The sequence below is a fragment of the Phalaenopsis equestris genome, unplaced genomic scaffold, assembly GCF_001263595.1.
Source record: "Phalaenopsis equestris unplaced genomic scaffold, ASM126359v1 Scaffold000617, whole genome shotgun sequence".
NCBI lineage: Eukaryota > Viridiplantae > Streptophyta > Magnoliopsida > Asparagales > Orchidaceae > Phalaenopsis > Phalaenopsis equestris.
In genome coordinates, this window is record NW_018165057.1 from 179,223 (window position 1) to 198,919 (window position 19,697).

Genomic DNA, 19,697 nt, shown 5'->3' on the forward strand with positions numbered 1-19,697 from the left:
CATGCCAGTTCCTTCTACCATTATAAGGAACTTAGTGAAGAAAAAGCCGATATCTAAACTTTAAATGGCTTAACCATTTTTGTTGTATGCCATACCGTATCTATTTTGGTAAGATTTTATAGATTCTCCACTATTCATTCTAGCTTTGTGCTATGGAAGATTTTAACTTTATTTCTTGGAAAATATTTTGCATAACTTCAAGTTATATTACTTTATAAGTGCTTATTTTTTCATTAATCCTTTCATATTAATATTCTTTGCATAGTTGCCATAACAACTTCCCTCAATTGTTCATGCCTATACCATCCGGTTTTTTTCCGCTAACTTATGTTAAATTATTCTCTCTTTAGTCAACTGAATATAATCATTGTTTATTTAATCGTTCTTAGATTAACACACATCAGGCTTATGATTCATTTTTCTACTGCACTAAGTTTGGTTTTGGTATTTTTCCTACAATTTTACGTGATCCGAAGTTCCAAAACCTAATTTGCTAAAGCATATTCCATCTGTTTGCAATTTTATATTATTTTTCTTCAAATTTCAACTATATTCTCTTCAGATCTGTGACACTTTTTTCTTTTTAATCATCTAAATTAACTCTATATGTATGTTCTTATCCATATTCACTTGATCCCCTAGTATTACGAAGTAATTATTATTTTCTTGCCCTCCAATAAAATTGAATATAATATACCCATTTGTCATTATTGTAATTGTAAACTATTTTCTCTTAGTGATTTTTCCATTCTTTCTAACCTTATCCTTAAAAATAGTTGTCTTCCATTAGATATCTATTATCAAAAAATATTATAGACTAAGGTGTCCCTATATGAATATTCTTTGTAAACATCTTCGAAACCGATACGAAAGTATAAGCAATCACTAATTATATGGTGTAATCCTACTGCAATTAAAATTTTTTTCATTATTGATAAATATCTCTCTCTTTAACCACTTAATCATCTCACGAAGTGCTTATTGATTTGCCTTTTATGTTAAATCAATACCATATATTGATCCCTTTATTTTCTTTATACTATTCCATTATTGCCTGAAGTGCAAAATTTTTCTTTTTAATAGGTCTGTTGGGCATAAAATCAAATTGATTCTTCACTATAGACATGTTATTATCTTATCTAATCCTCTCTTTTATATGCATTTTATGACTCTTAAATTTAATTCCTCCATACAATTACCATAATTTTGAAGTTCTCTTTTATTCTTGATATCTTTTATGAAAATACTTCTTGTCCAATCTTTTTCATTCTCTTAGTCTTGTAGATTTCCTCTATAATTATCATCTTTTATATTGAAAATTAGATGACGTCAAAGTCAATAACTGAATTTCTAAGATATGGTTGAAGCACTTGCCAAAACACATAAAAGTGCTAAATAGCATTGGTCAAGCCATAAAGAAAAATGGCCAATCACGGGGGCTATGGCAATACTTAATACATAGATAATCTTCCATAGAAGCTTGAAATCCATGAAAATTTCAAATTGATAGTCTTGATTGAATATTGTCAGGGTGGATATACAATTTTTCTTGACAGAGCATTCCAAAATCTTGTAGATGGTCTCTATGATTATTATCTGTTATATTGAAAATTAGATGCTGTCAAAGTAAACAACTATATTTCTAAGAAATGCTTGAAGCACTTGCTATGGTTCACATATAGGTGATAGGAGCATCGGTCAAGCCATGAAGCAAAATGGTCAATCTCAGGGACCATCCTTCATTTTGAAGGCAATTTTCTAGCCATTAGCCTTATGTATGCTGATTTGGTGATACTCAACGATCAATCTTTAAAAAGATCACTGCACTGACCATCATATCTAACATGTTGCCAAGTCTGGGTATATGAAGTCTATATGTGATTGTAATTTTATTGATGACATGTTTGTCCACACATGTATGCTATGTTCCATTCTTCTTTAAGCTACAAAGAGTAGGAATAGCTTGAGTGAAACATTTTTTTAAATAGATCATTGACTTGGTGCTTGAGCTCGACATACTTAGATGAGGTCATTTGATAATGTGGCAAGTTGGGAAGAGTTGTTTTGGGCACTAATTCATTGACTTTTTTGGATCTCTTTAGAGCAAGGAGATCATTTAGTAGTTTATTAGGGAAAAAATCTTGGAACTTTGTAATGATTTTGCTAATTTTATGGTAAAGTGACACCTTTCCAGGATTCCTAATAATTGTTTAAAGATCAGATTTAGTTGGGAGAGATTGTGGAATAGTAAGAGAAAAAGGATATGCAAAGTTGGCGGGGTTTGGAAGGAGGATTAAAGGAATTTGGAAGCTATCTGGGATTTTAGCGAGGTGCGGTTATTGAGGGAGAATTCAACACCTCTTATCTTTAACATACATATTCACCACTCGAAGAAAAACATGCTATAAATGTTCAAATAAAAGAAAATAGAGAAACATCTTTAAATAAAAGAAACCAAAGCAAAAGTGTTCCCACCGGGTTCTAACACAACTTAAGACATAATTAAACCTGGATGGAAATTAAAATATAGTAAATAGGGGTCCACATGACCTAATATTCCCGTAGCAGGCGGAGATTTTCTCTCCTCGAATCTCGCTGGACAGGATTTCGATTTTGATCCCACATACTTGGGATTGAGGTTTTCACTCCCAAGTCATAAAAATGCTGAATCTTAGAACATTGCTTAGAGGTCTCTAGCATCTACGCTATACATAATACCATCTCTGCTTGTTCCCTCAAACTGATGTTGATGACTTACTTCAATATGTGGAGAGGTCTTTTGTCCTATATGAAATTTGCTCTGTTCAAGAGGATTCAACATGATTTTCTTGCCTTAAATTTGAAGACATAATGTTTTAATTGCCAAAACGTGTATCCAAGTATATAATCATGGCTTGCTTAAAACATGGGCAACATCTATATGCAAGAGATCACACTACATGTGATTAGTGTAAATGGCTAGCTATATAAGCATCAAGAATCACTAACGGTGGAGGCGGTGATTTTGTCAACCCATGCCACCTCATAAAGCTAGAGATGTGGCTCAATACCGAGCTTCGCATGAGACAACATGAAAATGGCGAAAATAATATTTATGCAACTTCCACAATTGATAATAAGCTTGCAATAGTTATCATTACACTTGAAATATGAATTATGGTTGTACGCTTCTAGTACGTGTCAAGTGTGGAGGTTAATTCATGGCAGTTAAATTTGTTCCCTTGAACACATCTTTGATATCATTAACACTGTTATGAAGATGACACTCACCATGCTCTTCTTAAGGCTCTCCTTACTAATTAGTAGTTCCATTCTCAACAATTTTCAGTTGGAGAAACTTTCGGAGGCAATTAAAAATATGGTGGTGAATTTTACAATTAATAAGACGAGTTACATTAGCATATGTGTAGCTATAAGCATTAGAAACATATTGTCCTCTAAGATTGGACGATTCGGAAGGAGTATATTTGCTTGGAAGCCTATAAGATAGGCTATTTCCAAATGAGGCAGAACATTTTCACTCACAAAATGGTTCAAGACACTAATTTTGTTGTAGAGCTTGCTAGAATACACCCTTAATGGTGCATATCTCATGAGCTGTTTCTTATGGATGAAACTTAAGACAATCATGGAGCCTTGTATTCGGTAGTCAATTCATTTAACAATTGTTCATAGAAGGCTTTGGGGGAATGCTTTTGCTTAAGGAAATTTTTTTTAATACATGTTCATGTTGAGTTTTAACTAAATCATTGAAGTTGATGATATACATTGAGTCATTAACCTAAAGAGTTTTTGGCTTGTCAATCGAATTCAAGTGCATTAACCTAACTTGACAATTCATAATATTTATCCATTTAGTGAGCCAATCAAAGGAGCCCTTCTGGTCCAGATGGCTATCGAAAGTAGGATTGATCTTAAATCCATATGATAATATTATCATCATGGTCTCACACTTGGTCTCGATTATAAGAATTCCAATTATGCTTAAAAATTTTAGGGGATACATAATAAGGGTTAAAATCTCTTGCAAACTTTTCAAGTATGGAAAATGTCCCGTTAATATCCATAGGATTGACTCATAGGTCATTAAGACCATCAAATATAATCATCTATGAGAGATGCTACAATCTTATTCCCATGGGGTCTAAATGGATGAGGTGGAATATAATTAGGAGATGAAACTCCTTTTCTTTTTGTAATTTAAGCTAACAAAGTTGGAATCGGATAAAGTTTGCATTGTCTAGGTTTTCTTGCTTCTACGGCTTCTATTCAATTATGAAGGTCGATATAAGTTCTTATCATTAAGGATAATCATATCTGTTTTTTACTATATGAAGCAACTTTTGATGTAATACTATCTCAATGATCTTGAGATTAACCAAAAAATGATCAAGCTATCTTTAACACCGACGTGTTGCAAATGGAACCAAATTCATCCAACTAATGATGCATGAATTGGTCTTCACTATTCATTCAAAAGAGCACACTATTGAGTAAATTATAAAGGACTATCATAAGATGAAATACTTAGAGATTCAAATGTATATTGCAAGCGAATAACAGTTTTGAAAGTTTGATTAACACATTTTTAAGAATGTTTGAATTCTTATAAAAAATCAACAAAGATGAATTGCCATGCACACATTCCACATTTATGATGTTTTAAGCAAAATCAACCAATACCTAGCAAGGAAAACTAACACCAATTCATCTAGAAGCAATTTTAGCAATGCGGAGAGAGAGATGATGAGATATTGAAAGAAGGAAATGTCGATAAAATGTAGAAGCAATTTCTTGAATAGTTGTCATTGTGAATTTGATTTGATTTCTGAATACAAGGAAGTCTTTGTAAACGGGCATGCACATACACAACAGTTCCTTATATTTTCAAGTTCATTCAACATGATATCAATGTATGAAATGACTCCTATTTACATTTGAAAGGAGGATAATACAAACCATCACAAATTAAATGCAAAATAAAGGTGAATATATGGCCTATCACTCAAGGAGGGACGAGAATTAAAAAAAAAAAGAAAACTTGGAGAATGATAAGGGGAAATGTCTCCAACAAATCTTATATAAGGAGATGATTTCAAGAGTAGAAAGAGTGGGGACGGCCATGCCTAAACATGGAGGGACTTATGAAGACCCAATAGCACATGACACCCATCACAAAACCCGAGTGTCTTTTACAAACACAATCTAAAATAATAGCTTTAATGCTTACAAATTCAAGAGGATGGTCTTAGGTACAATAAATCTAACTTCATGAATCATCAACAACAATTAAGGTGATAATGCCAAGCATCATGATGGCCCACATCAAGTTTACTTAACATCTATGTTTTACCATTCCCTATCAATTTATGAACCAGGCAATTATGGAATTTAATGATAGAACTAACTGTAATGTGATTAAATTTACTATTTAATTAACTGATGTTGTAAAAAAATAAAACAAATGACTTGCTATATATCTTCATGGAAGAAATGTTATTAGGCCATACATTTTTTAAATTCTTTTTTGTTGATAGTTTTTCAAAGATAGTTAGCTTGGATTTTTTTTTGAACTAACTGTAATGTGATTAAATTAGTATTTTAATTATCTGATATTGTAAAACAAATAAAAGAAATTACTTGCTATACATCTTCAAGGAAGAAATGTAATTAGGTCATACGTTTTTGAAGTTCTTTTTTGTTGATAGCTGTTTAAAGATATGTAGCTTGGATTTGGTTAATATTAGTATGTATTTCTCATCATAACTCCTTTTATGTAGTTTAGATTTTTCTTTGATTCTTATATTTTTTATTCCAATATATCTTTAACTAAGGTATTTTTTTTTGGGCAAAGCATTCGTACAACTATGTTTGTTCTTATAATCTCTTCCTAAATTACTTAGGTAACGAACAATTTCTTTCCGTATCATGTTTAATTGAGGGAAGACAACATCCCTTGTTTTCCTCTTCTTGAAACTCTTAAAATCTAATAACCATGCACACGATTGCTTATTGTACTACTTTATTGTGAGAATGAACACAAGCTTTAATTTAAACAATTTAAATTGATATTTGTACAGAAGTTCAAATAATTTTTCATGTAGTCATTCCTGAAAAAGTAAATTTAAATGATTGAGATTTTACCCAAATATAATTAGATTGAAGGCCTTTTTAATTAATGAGTTCATATTAGTATCTTACATAATATTGGCTAAAGAAGAAAATTAGGACTCACGAAGGTGTATCAGAGGTTCGTTGGTCTTCTTTGTTATTTTATTTGACCTTATTTACAAGATAAAATATATCAGTGCTTAATAAACATAAACATGGATTTTAAAACAAACTAATAGACAAGCCCTAAATAAACTAGTAATAATTTTGGACTCAAAATTCAAAAGTTTCTCTTTTTATCACCTAGAGGGCCTTCATTAGAATCAAAATTATAGTTGATTGCTTTTTGGTCTCTCTTGCCTTCACTCGCATCAACATTCTCTTGTTATTCTTCATGATCTTCAATTGTAGTTATCTTCCCCTTCCCTAATTAATAAAAGTCAATAGGGATGATTATTGTTTTTTATAATTTCTATTACATATAATTTATGCTAACATTTCTTGGTTCCTTTCCTGCCGATTTTTACTTTCTCATTCCTTCATTAAAAAAAAATTAGCATTTTGATATTTTTCTTATGATTGCATTGGTTAAGCGGTATTTTCATCATCCATAATATTTTTGCATTTGCGAGCACATCATCAATAAACAAAGTTCATTGTCCTCCAAAAATTTCATATAATTGATGAAATAGAGTTGTATGCCCCATTACATGCGCCTCAAGGCATAGCCTGAAGTGGGCGAGGTGTACACCTCGTCGCCCACTGTTAGGCATAAGCTTTAAGGTGCATTGCATGCACCTTACTGTGAGATGGGTTCCAAATTGCTACGTTTTAAATGCAAGAATCAACAATAGAAACATCATAACCATAGAAATAAAACAAATCTCTTAAAGATATACAAATTTTTCTTAAAGTTATATCAAAATGCAAGTCCTAAAAAATAATTTGATTATTGTATAACACGTTTAAAAGAGATGTGCTAGGTAAATTAAAGTACCTTATAGGAAAAAAGAGTTGAAAGAAAGGGCGATATTAATTTATGCCTTTACATGAACTTGAAAGCATTAAAGAATACACTTTTTGATTCCTTGACATAACACTCATCCAATGATTAGGCCAGCAAAACAATCATTTTTTGTTTTAGAAATTTTCTTTAAGTTGGAAATAAATGATATCGCATCAGTTCAACTTCATGTTCTGAGCTTATTTGATTTATGAAATAGATTCTAGAAAAGTTAAGTTCTTGTTTTAGTTTTTTAAAAAACTTGTTTCTTTTTTTTTTCAAATGTAAAACAACTAAATATGTTGAATAATAAAATAAACTGTAAATATTAAATCCTAAAACAATTTCCAATTATTCACATATTAATCCCGGAATATTACATTTCTCCAATTTAGTTCATCAACCATACAAAATTGGTCCAAATAATCTTTGTGTAGAAATTGTGACTCAAATTGATCCCAATTTAATATCTTGATTATATTAAATTGATCCCAATTTAATTTCTGAGAGACCATTTTAGTTTAATTTATATAGTTGAGGGACAAGTTAGATAAATGTGATATTTGAGATTAAATTGGCTACATTTAAATAGATGGGGGATGTATTAAACCAATTCTAATTTGTTCTATTGCTTAAAAATATGCCGCCCAAATTAAATCAATAAGAAAATAAAGAATTAGATAAAACATGTTAAAAGTAATAATAATCTTAAATTTTGTTAATATTTTCTTTCATGCGATTAAAGATCTGCATAATTTCTTCAACGTTTATATTTTGAACGTGAATAAAAAACTGCAAAATTCGAATTTTGATAAGAATTTAGGTAAATAGTAGGAAGAATTGAATGTTAGGGAATCCCCAAAAAATTATGTTCATTTGTATTTTGTCTAATGACAGTGTTGCCATGAGAAAATTTCATGCCAGGGTTTCCATCATAAGTGGAAGGATGCTTGCAATTACCGTGCTGACAAAAGGCTCAACAATGATTTTCATCGGATTCTAAAAGCAGACTGTGTTCTTGTTTCAAAGGAAAAAGTGGGTCAGAAGATGAAAAATAGATGGAGGAGCTATTTGGTTTGTTTGCTTGGTGATACAAGCTATTTTGCTGTCGAGTCCTCTCATTTATCTGTCTGGGGATGTGGTTTTCAGATGGGATGATATTATTTGATTGAAGTTTTAGGCTGTCATGCTATGATTTGGTATAACTAGCTCTCTTAGTTTTCTCGACAAGCTTTTGATTGCTGGAATAATTGTTTTGGATCATTCTTGTGGTTGATTTTATTGTTTCTCATGTGATTGGTAAAGATGAAAAGGCCTTAACATTATTTGTTTTATATAACATTGTGACGGGCATCTTATGATTTGGTTTTATTGATTGATTTCAATGATGTATGTTTCTGATTGATGGATTGCTAAAGTGTATTTTTTAAAATGTTTATTATATATATATTTTTTATTATTATGATTGAGTTCTACTGAATTAATTGATTGAAGACGGAAGATTGCCTATTAATTTTTCATTTTAGCTCAGGAGAGTTGTCGTGGGAGGCTTTTTTTCATTTTCTTTAAAGTCATAGTTATAGCGATGCAGCAATCTCTTATATTTGATGCTCAAATCAGAAGATCAGAACTAGGGTGATTAATTCCAACTTCCTATTAAAACAAGTTTTAGTTGATGAAATTGATATGATCATGTTGTGACCTTCATCAATCGTGCTTATTAAGCAGATTGTACCTAGAGCATTAAACCCAGGCATTCAAATGATGAAATCCTCCATTCCATCGCAATAGGATGGAAAAGAAATCAAATTTTGATGGACTACATCAATGAAGTTTGTGATTTGGAATGCCAAAATCAGTGAGCATACATCCATGGACAACACACAGTTATAAGTTTCATTAAAATATTTAAAACTAAGAATTACAATCGAACGGCAGATAACAATAGCAGTAAGCATAGGGAAATTGAAATGAACTTTTGCGGGTTTTGTTCTGCACTGAAAGTACTTTGCTATATGGTGATAATATAGCATTTTTTGTTTGCCGTCCTGGCTTTAAATGTTGATAACTCAACTAGATTTAGGATTTTTCTCTTTTTTCTTTTTTCTTTTTCTTTCCCCCCTCAAAGAATCTAAACAATTTTACAATTATTCTAGCTTATGAGGTCACAAGTTTGAACCCGACGTGCCCCTTTCCTTTTATGTGTAATAGTCCATAGCTTCTCAGTGGAATTTGGTTTATATCTATTATATAGCCTTTTGCCATCCTTATATGTAGTTGGCCTCATGCCCGACTTATTTTTATGGCCTTGCCATACTTTCAATTAATAAATTAATTGGGATAGGCTTCTATCTTTTACAAAAATGGAAAAAAAAAATGTAACCTTGCTAGTTACTAGTTAGCAATTGGTTCCTGAATAAACCGTACACACATTGAGGATAGAAGAAAGTAGATATTAGGGAGTTTGATCTAGTGATTCCTATTATAGATACATAATATTGGATATGATTATCATAGTTAATGAAAAATATTACTATTGCATATTGGTTTATTTCTTGTTATCACAATGCATTGCAAGGAAAATTAATCATTGATAGAAGAAACATTTTAGCTTAAGTTGGTTGAATTTTTTAGAGGCTAGTTTGCCATTAGCCATAGAAGAAGGCGTCTTTTATTGGAAAGCAAGTAGTCTGTTGTTGGTTCTACTAGGGACAACCATTTTGTCTTTCTACATCAATATATTTTTCAATTATCCAATGTAGGATTAAACCCAGTACTTTCACGTGCTTTTCCACAAGGTCCATGAACCAAGATATAACTCAAACACATTTGGCATTGTGTGGGAGTTCCTGGTTTCTCACGTTGAATATTAATCATGGTGCAAGTTGCCATGACATTTGGGAGCCACTAACCACTTAAAAAAACTCTATTTTAATCATATCACTTGTTAGAGAGTATGGAATCAATGTGAAACAAAGTTGGGTTAGATACACATTTGATCAAATTTGTTTCAACCCAAAGAGTTTTAAGTGGTAAACCTATGAGAGAGGATCCACTACTTGATATCCCACACCGTTATATTTTTCAGATATCTGATGTGGGTCTAAACCCAATACACATGTTTAAGATGTTTCACAGCGGCTACAGCGGTCACCATGCCCCGTATTATTTTTTTGCTTAATTTTTTTATTTCTGTTTGAGATTTCTCTAGCCCCATCATATGATAAACTTAAAATCTAGTACAGTCTGCCAGGTATATTAAGATATGGTACCCTTGAAGTTTATGTTTCAATTACTTCGAAAGCATGATAAATCAATACTTGATTATAAAGAATGAAAATGTGCTGTCAAACTTATTTAGTGATTCTATAAAATTTTCAACAAATAGTATATTTAGAAACAAACCTTTATGCTTGTGCTTGGTTTCAATGGACAATAGATCCTTGATGATTTTTTCTGAATTTTGGCCTTTGTTTGACCTTTAACGGCCTCTTTGATTAAGGTCTTCTTTGTGGGGGTTTTTCAATATATAATCTAGTTTATATAAGTTAAAAAGTTGTGTTGATGTGGTTTAGTGATGTTGCATCTGGTGACTACTTCATGTTTAGCATGTTCTTCATCAAAATTTATCATGCTGTTTTGAATTTTTTTTTATTCTATTTTAGATTGCAGTTCCTTTGAAGGCAATTTTGTAGTCATATGCTCTATTGGATTTACCCACCGTGGAAAAAATGATATTGACGTCATCTGTCAAAATTCTGATAAATTGTGTTTACAGATTTTAGCAATTATTTGCATAAAATTTTTTTAAGCTTCTTGGTTGTTTTTATGCACAATTTTAATTTGCCTTTTTGCAGGATATTAACGAGGAGTGGATATCTGATAAAACTCGTTTCTGCTATGATGGGTTAAAGAGACAGAGACTGAATGACCCTATGATTCGTGATAATAATGGTAGATTTAAGTCAGTGACGTGGCGTGATGCCCTTTCTATTGTTGCTGAAGTTATACATCAGGTTAAGCCTGAAGAAATTGTCGGAATTGCTGGTCAGCTATCTGATGCGGAATCCATGATTGCTCTGAAGGACTTCTTGAACAGAATGGGATCAAACAATGTGCTGTGTGAAGGGAATGGCTCGAGTCCTCAGGCTGATATACGGCCTAGTTTCCTTTTGAATTCAAACATTGCTGGCCTTGAAAAGGCAGACCTTTTTCTCATAGTTGGAAGCCAGGTATCATTCTTTATCATTGCCTTTGTTGGATGCGTTTTTTTGTTTCTTCTGTTGCCTCGCCACTTCATGCTGATATTTTTCAGTTTTTCCATTTATTTCTTTATGTGAATCTATTCTGTAGATATCTCCTGTTTTTTAAAGGGGCATTTACATACACACCACCAAATTCCTATGTATTTACATATCTAACACCTGGACCTTGCTTTCTTATATCTATACCACCCAAATCTTTCATATCACATAAAGATGGCAACATTTTAACTTAAGAAAAGCGAATACATATTTTCATGCATAAGTAAGGTGGTATATGTAGAAAATGAACTTTAAGTGTTAGATATGTAAGGAATTGAGTGGTATGTATGTAAATCTTTTTTTTCAATTATTTTTCCTGTAATTTTTGTTCCATAGAAAAAATTGGGAAGACTTTGTTTCCTCTCATTAATGCTAATAGTTAGTGCAAACCTTTTGAAGACCTATCTAAATTCATTTAGTTGTACGTTGTTTTTCTATACATTTTTTAAAAAAGTTGACTGCTTGATTTTCAAATTCCTCCAGACACTACTGATGAGATGGTATAATTTATTTTGATGCACTACAATATATAGGTGGATCTCCTCTAGTTACTTATTAGTTACCCATATATACAGACGATTAAATGATAAATTGGTAAGTCTTTTTGTTCTATTTGCTTCCCCTTATGCCTGTTAGTCTCTTACAATATTTGAAGGATTTTGAGTGTTTTCTCTGTCAATAGACTGAGGGTAGAAACCTGGAAGGTTTAGCATCTTGAAATTTATGTTTAAACATGAAGTGTAACAACTTTGCATATGTTTTTGATCTATGATATGTATGTTGATTCTTGGAATATGGTACAGTAAGGCTTGCTTGGAAATTTTATTTCAATCAACCTTTACTTTGACCATGTTGGATGTGAATTTGTAAGGAGTGAGGCTGGTTCAGTTAAGTTGTTTTTGACAATTTTCTTGATTTATAATTTGTCCTTGAGTTAACCTTACTGTATTGAGTTATCTCAATCTCATGTTATGGATTAAAATGGGAAGGATTTTCTTGGTAGATTGACAGATTATAACTAGATGGTTATCATGATTGGAAAACTTCCCTTCTTTTTATTCCTCAGTTGAAAGAATGTGCTACCTATTTATATACACTCCAATCTTTATAGATTGGGAATATTTCTAATATAGAAAAGTCCTATAATTAGATCTCTCTTAATTAGGTTACTTAATGTACACACTTCTTAAAAACAACCATTATATTTAATACTTCCCCCTCAGGCTGAAGCATAGATATTTTTCATGCCCAACTTATTACAAATATAAGTGACTCTAGCTCTATTAAGGGTCTTTGTAAAGTTGTTTCCTAGTTCTTACATGAGTTGTAGAAATCAAATTTTATTGAATATTTTCACGAATAAATAACAATCTATCTCAGTGTGCTCAGTTCGTTCATGAAAAATAGCGTTTGAATCAATATGAATTCCAACTTTATTATCACACCACAACTTTACTGGAATTGTCATCTTAAAACCCATTTCGGTTAGGAATTGAGAGAACAATTTCCTCGAAACTTGTGCCATTGCTCGATACTCAGATTCTACTTGATTGTTACATTTTGTTTCTTATTCTTCCATTAGACCAAATTATCACCAACAAAAACACAATATCTAGTAATAGATCTTTAATCAATCTTGGAATTTGCCCAATCTGCATAAGAGAAACATTCAATATTTCTATGCTCATGATTCCAATATAGAATTCTTTTTCCAGAAAATCCTTTGAGGTAACATAATATCTGTTCTAGAGCTGACAAATGATAGGTTGTTGCAGAAGAAATAAACTTATAGTGCTAATTGAATACGCAATGTCAGAGCTAGTTACTGAAAGGTAGTTTAATTTTTCTACTTTCTATATTGTTCAAGATCATTAAAATGCTTTCCATCCTTGTTAAGTTGCTCACTATGAAGTATCATACATGGTTTGACTCATATTCTTTCGTTTATGCCAAAGAAGATACCTTTTTTGCTCCTTGATATCTCAATCCCCAAGAAGTACTTCAAGGAACCCAGATCTTTAGTATTGAATTTATTTTGAAGAAATGATTTCAATAATAAGATTCCGTGCACATTGCTTCTAGTAATAATAATTTCATTAAACATACACCATCAATAGAATGATCCCAGAAACAGATTGCTTGTAGAATACAATGTGATCTTTTTTATTTTTCTGCATCCCAAACTAATTTACTGCTTGACTAAGAGTACATAGCAGCTTTGCCCAGAAATTATTGTGGGGAAGCTGTGTTTTTTTTTTTATATAGTTGTGCAGCAGCTATTTATGATAATTTTTTTTTAATTTTATATTGTTGTGTTGTTTATATGAGAATTAGTTCAGGTTGAATAACTCATATATGAAAATAAAAATTCTATTTAGAATCCTAAAAGCTCATAAGTTCAAATATTTCACCTAGAACTGACATCTCACTTAACAGTGAGTAACACAACAATTAAAATAAAAAATAAAACTTTTAAAACAGTAATTAACATTATCATAATATTGAATTTGAAATGCAGACGATCAATTTTATGAGATAACCCTTTGACGTTAAAAATTAGATTTTTTGAACTACTTGGGATTATTGAATCATGAGATCTTCTCCATTGCCCCAACTATTCTTTATTAACTCATGAAACCTAAGCATTAAATCTAAGCCTCAAATGAAGCCTAAGCAATTTTCGTAATAATGAATACTTTTTTGTGAGCGGGATGGATACTTGAGCATCCATAGGAGTTCTCATTTCTGAATAAACTTCTTTGTGAGTGGGATGGATACTTAAGCATTCATAGGAGTTTTCATTTCTAAATGAACTTGCGTGTAAATATTACAGAATACTTCTACAATTTGAGGAGGCACGTAGAAAAGAGAATTTTTGTGAGAGATTGAAATATATTGCCGATAACCACGTAGATTGACAATGATAATATGGATCTATCATCGGTGGCATGGATCAATCATGATTGAGATGTGGATCTATCACAACAAGAGGATTGGAATTATGATTGGGATCTATTGCGAGTGAGGTAGAAATTATAGAGAGAGAATCGATTTGAAGAAGTAAAGGATTCTGTAAATAAAAAAAAATCAATGTGGCTTGTGTTGAAAGGAGGGGACCCTGTCGGTGTTGTAATAGTGTACTCAAAAGAACAAAAAAAAAAAATTGTGAGAGTGCTCAGATTTTAGAATTTTATTTCTTTCAATGTAAATAATAATATTTTTTTTAGTTTGAAAATAATAAATTTATAATTAAACCAAAATCTATATTTTTTTCATGCCAGAACATAAAAAATGAAGGAAAGAAAAACTTAAATAATAAAATGAAAAAAACATTCCCATAAAGCTCCTTAGTGACGACAACTATTTTGACCACTTTGCGTTCATTTTGGAACATTTGCATGCACCACTAAAATCATATTTTTTTATTTATTGTACATCTAACTCTGTTTTTACTGCTACAATGCTGATTTTTTAAAATGTGCCATGAATATCATCAATTTTGTTTTTGTTTCTCTTGCTCCATTAAAATCATATTTCTCTGGTAAGGCTAAGCCAGAACCAATCCCCAACTTCAGTCTCAAGGTGAAGTGACCTCTACTTGGGAGACTAACAACCAATTAGGAGAAGATAGACTGGAATCTTGCATTAGTTGATGTGAATATTTATATGGCAAAGCAGAGGATAACTAGAGGCCTTTGATTCTCTGTTGCTTAGTGACATGCGTAATCAATGGGTGATGTGCCAATATGTCAATGTTTAAATTTTGAGAAGCGACATCGCTCGTTTGCTTTGGTGCTGTTAGCTGTTCTCAAAATGTCTCCTCGTAAGAACTTTGAATGAGGCATATGATATATGTTTGTGTTTTACCGACCATATGATATTAAGGAGTATGAGGACAAGGTGAAGATGATATTTGACGTGCAGAGGGTGGCAAAGGGATATGTTCAAGCGTTTGTTAAGGATGGTATGTTAGTGATGGTAATCAATTCGGGGGCGGAGAATTTTGGGTGATGGAAGGAGGAGGTATGATAGAGAAGCTGCTCTAGAATCTAAGATTACTTGAATTAATGAGCCAAGGCGTGTAGATGCAAGGGGAGAAAGAATGGTGGAGTAGTTTGAGAATCTAAAAAGAAATGATTTAATTAGTTTAGAAGAATAGAAATTGGTGGAAATTCTCCCTGTTCTCATTTTAATGGGGTGAAAGAAGAAAAATCATTGTGATGTTTTTAAAGGAATTCATTGGTTTATTAATTAATAATATGAATAAGATGTTAATTATGTGAATGGATATGATTTCCATGGCATGTATTTAGAAGCCCCTTTTCTTTTTTTTTCTTAATTTTGAAAACGAAATAAGTTGTTTATTGAAATTTTAAGACGTGTAAGTGGATAATTATGTTTTAAAAACATGCAAAAATGGTTGTTTTGTTTGATTTTTTAGATATTAATCGGGAAAATTAGGGATTAACTAGTGTCACAGTTATGATCATTATGGTTGAATGGCATCAAAGTATATTGATTAGGTATACTAGTTAATTAATTAATTAACTAATTGTTTAATTAGACTAACTTTTATTAGTTATGATTTTAATTTTTCCTTGAGAATTAGGGTTTTAATTGCGCTCACTAAGTTTAGATTATCTTTGTAAGTATAATAAATTAGCTTATGATAATATATTAATGGATTTGTTAGCTATATGATAGTTAATTATCTAAATTGATTGAGGATGAATTAGGATTCAATTAAGACTTGTGAAGTTTTGTATCAAATATTGATAATTAAACACTAGTAATTAGTATTGATAATTAATAAGTCTTTTAGGATAAATAAAAATTAATAAAAGCATTTGTGAAGTTTGTGGGTATTTATTAGTATTAATTATGTTAATCAGTCCTAGGATAATTAATCCATTCATTACTAATAGTAATTTGCAGTTTAATAATTATTATGTTTGGTTAGGAATTAATTGACATGTTAATCAAGATCATTAAAATATTAGTATTTCTTATTTAAGTTTGGTGTAATTTAATTATAATAAAAAATTAGTTTGAATATATATTTATAATTAATTAAAATTTTAATGAACCTAAAAGTTTCAAATTAGTTAGGGATTATGATGACAACTTAAAGTTATGAAGGTTTAAGTTAGGTTTTATTATTTATTATTACTCAAGGCCAGTGTAACTATAAGTGTAACTATAATGTTAATTAAAATGTAGATGTAATACTTAACATTGAATTTATGAACATATTAATTAAATAAGCTAGTTACTAATTAATTAGTAAATTTGACAATCTTTTCAGGATTAATCAAGATTTGTGCTTATTAGCACTTGATTTATCTATGAATTATCTAGACTTGACTTAGTTCTTTTTTTATCTGTCAAATGTGTTTTCTATTTTTTCTTATGTGCATAATTAATTATTTAATATATTTTATTGCAGTTGAAAGCAAAAAACAATTACAAATCAAATGAAAACATCACTATAAAAAATGTCCAAGTATGGCCTAAAGTTAGAGGGTAGTGAGCAAAGTAAAATTTATAATTCCTGACAGTTTATCTAATAGGCTCGAACTAATGAAGAATAAATAGTTGTAATAAATACCTATGGCACGAGATATGAGATTTAGATAGTTTTTTCAAGCTAGATGCATTACAAGTTGGGTGCCAATTTTGATTAACAGGTTGAGTTTGATCTGACCTAAAAATGCATGAATTGAATTTAATATTATCTATTATACGGGTTAAAATATTTGCCATAGCTGCCTCTATTCGAGCACGTCTATCCCAAACTCGGTCCATTTATCCCAATTGTTACATGAATCATACATTTTTTATATCAACTTAACACAAGTAACCTAAATATGACCCATTAAATCTACTTAACCAAGGCTGAACTTGTGAACACAAATAATAATTGGATTTATAATTTTGGCTTAAATAGTAATTGGGTTAATTCATACTCCATTTCTTTGAGTTTATTTCAAGTTGGATTGTAATCTCAGCTCATTTTTTGACACATGCGATTGTATATCATAAATTTTAGTTAATGTTGAAGATTCAATGAAATATGATTATATATATAAGATATCAAATGCCTTGTTAGAAGATTAATATGAATAGAATCATAATGTTTAAAATAGAAGTTTTTTCTAGTTGAGATCCCTTTTGGGATTATGCGGGAGATTTTATTATAATGCTAAAGTTTAGGACTATGCTCATTGATTGAAGAAATAGCATTTGAGAAGGACATTTAAGAACAAGTAAGATGTTCATAATTGTAGTAATTATGCGATAGCTAAATTTATGAGTCGTACAATAGAGTTATGCAGAGACCATTTGGTAATGGAGTATAGACTTAGAAAAATTATATTGGTATTTAATAATCTATTTGATATTATGTTGGATATATTTACTGTGGAGCTTTTTATGGTGCTATGATACTAATTGAAAAAATTATAAAACAAAGAAATTAATTTCATATTAATTTTACTAACCTTGATAAAAGGCTTGTGATCAAATTCCCTTAATAATTTATTTGCTACATATTAAAAGGAAAAGGTGCGCTTAGGCTAGGTTAAAGTGATTAAAGATATGCTTGATGAAGCATTGACTTTTGTTCGAAGTGATTAATAACTACTAAAAAATATCCAATCATAGTAATATTTATTTGAAATAGCAACATTAAGTTCTTTTTTATTATGGGAATGCTTGTAAAAGCAATACTCAAAATAAGGTACTTGGTGTATATTATTTGTAAATGACATAATTATAATAGGAATTTTAGTTGAAAGGCTTAAATATTAATAGAAGGTGAAGGGAATGGAGAAATTTGGAAGCTATGGATTAAAAATTAATATTTGAGCATATGATACATTTAATAAAAAATATCAGAATATCAAGTGGCATATATATATTATCGGTTTATATATTTTATATCAACTATAGAGAAAGAATATGAATAGATAATGCTTCTTGGGTTAGCTTTGGGAGGTTTCAATGGAGTTCTTTATGAGTTTACTATGTTATAAGAGAAGATCATTGGGACTTCAAGGTAATTTGTATAGCTACATTCTAATTGACCATAGTTTATGTATCTTAGTGTTGGGTGATAAAAAAGTTAATGGAAACTAAGTTGATTATGGTAAATGAGAACATTAAGATGAATATATGGTATAAGGTATTATAGAGTTGTTGATGGTAACTCCTATTGAAGTAAAAGGTGACAAATAGGCTTAAGAGTCTTAGGTACATATAATGGAATACTGCATCGATATAAGGGTAGATAAAATTAATATGGTAGGATTAAAATTGTAGAAGGGCAGGCTAAAGGCACTATGATCATTTAGCATTAAAAGGATTTGTGCAAAATAGTGTTAAATTCTCATAGTAGTGCAGAATGTGGATTCATGAAGCCAATCCCAATTAGTTAGGATAAGATTAATGCCACTGATGATTTTTTTGGAATTCCTTAGTTTGCAATAAGTGCTTATAAGTGTGCCAAACAACCATTATTAAAAGATCATTGTGATGCTTTCTTTGTAGGTGCATGAACAGAGTTACGAAGTACTGGTGATAATTTTTCATATGAAATATTATCTGATATGTGTGTAAGCCTTTAAATTTAATTGATTAATTATGTCCATGAATTCCAATTAAGGAAAATAGATGTGGACGAGTTTTTATGATTTTTTCGGAGGGGACTTGAATGTTCTATCATGGTGGTGGGATAACTACAGGAGTGAGAACCTAGGATATCACCTACTCAATCTTTCTTAGAATATAATACTCTCTTAGAGCAGTGATATAAGTTTTTACCATTTGGGTTTAATAAGAAATTTAAGATGGCTCAAAATGATTTGTCGCTTGTAAAAGAAATGCTGAATTTTTTCTCCTTGTACTTGTAGGACTCTTAGTACTGAAATTTCATTCTTTTGTTCATTGAAATGTTGCAGACTATTTCGGGCTACTTAAGTGACAAAAACTTGAATAAAAGTTTAACCAAAATTTTGACAAAGTTCTCTGTCGTTTTTAAGTTTTCAAATGACATTCTTTAAAAATGTTAAGATACAACAGCAACAGCAACAACAACAACAACAACAACAAAAACAAAGCCTAAATCCTACTACGTGGGGTCGGCTGTATGAATCCTTCTTCTTCATTGCGTCCTATTTAGTGTCATATTTTCATTTATTTCTAATAAGTTAAGATCAAATTTTCATTTTTTATAAAAATGTTAAGATAAGTGTTGACCTCATTTTTAGTGAGGTCTGGTC

At 30.8% G+C, this 19,697-nt stretch overlaps 1 protein-coding gene across 1 annotated transcript in view; it reads left to right on the forward strand.

The window, feature by feature from the left end:
• The window catches only part of LOC110029957 (NADH dehydrogenase [ubiquinone] iron-sulfur protein 1, mitochondrial), a 50,304-nt gene that overhangs the window by 13,952 nt on the left and 16,655 nt on the right, over positions 1-19,697 (forward strand). The window contains exon 4 of the mRNA XM_020732464.1: positions 10,972-11,346. Coding sequence (XP_020588123.1) covers positions 10,972-11,346 — 375 coding nt within the window. The remainder of the gene's footprint in view (positions 1-10,971; positions 11,347-19,697) is intronic.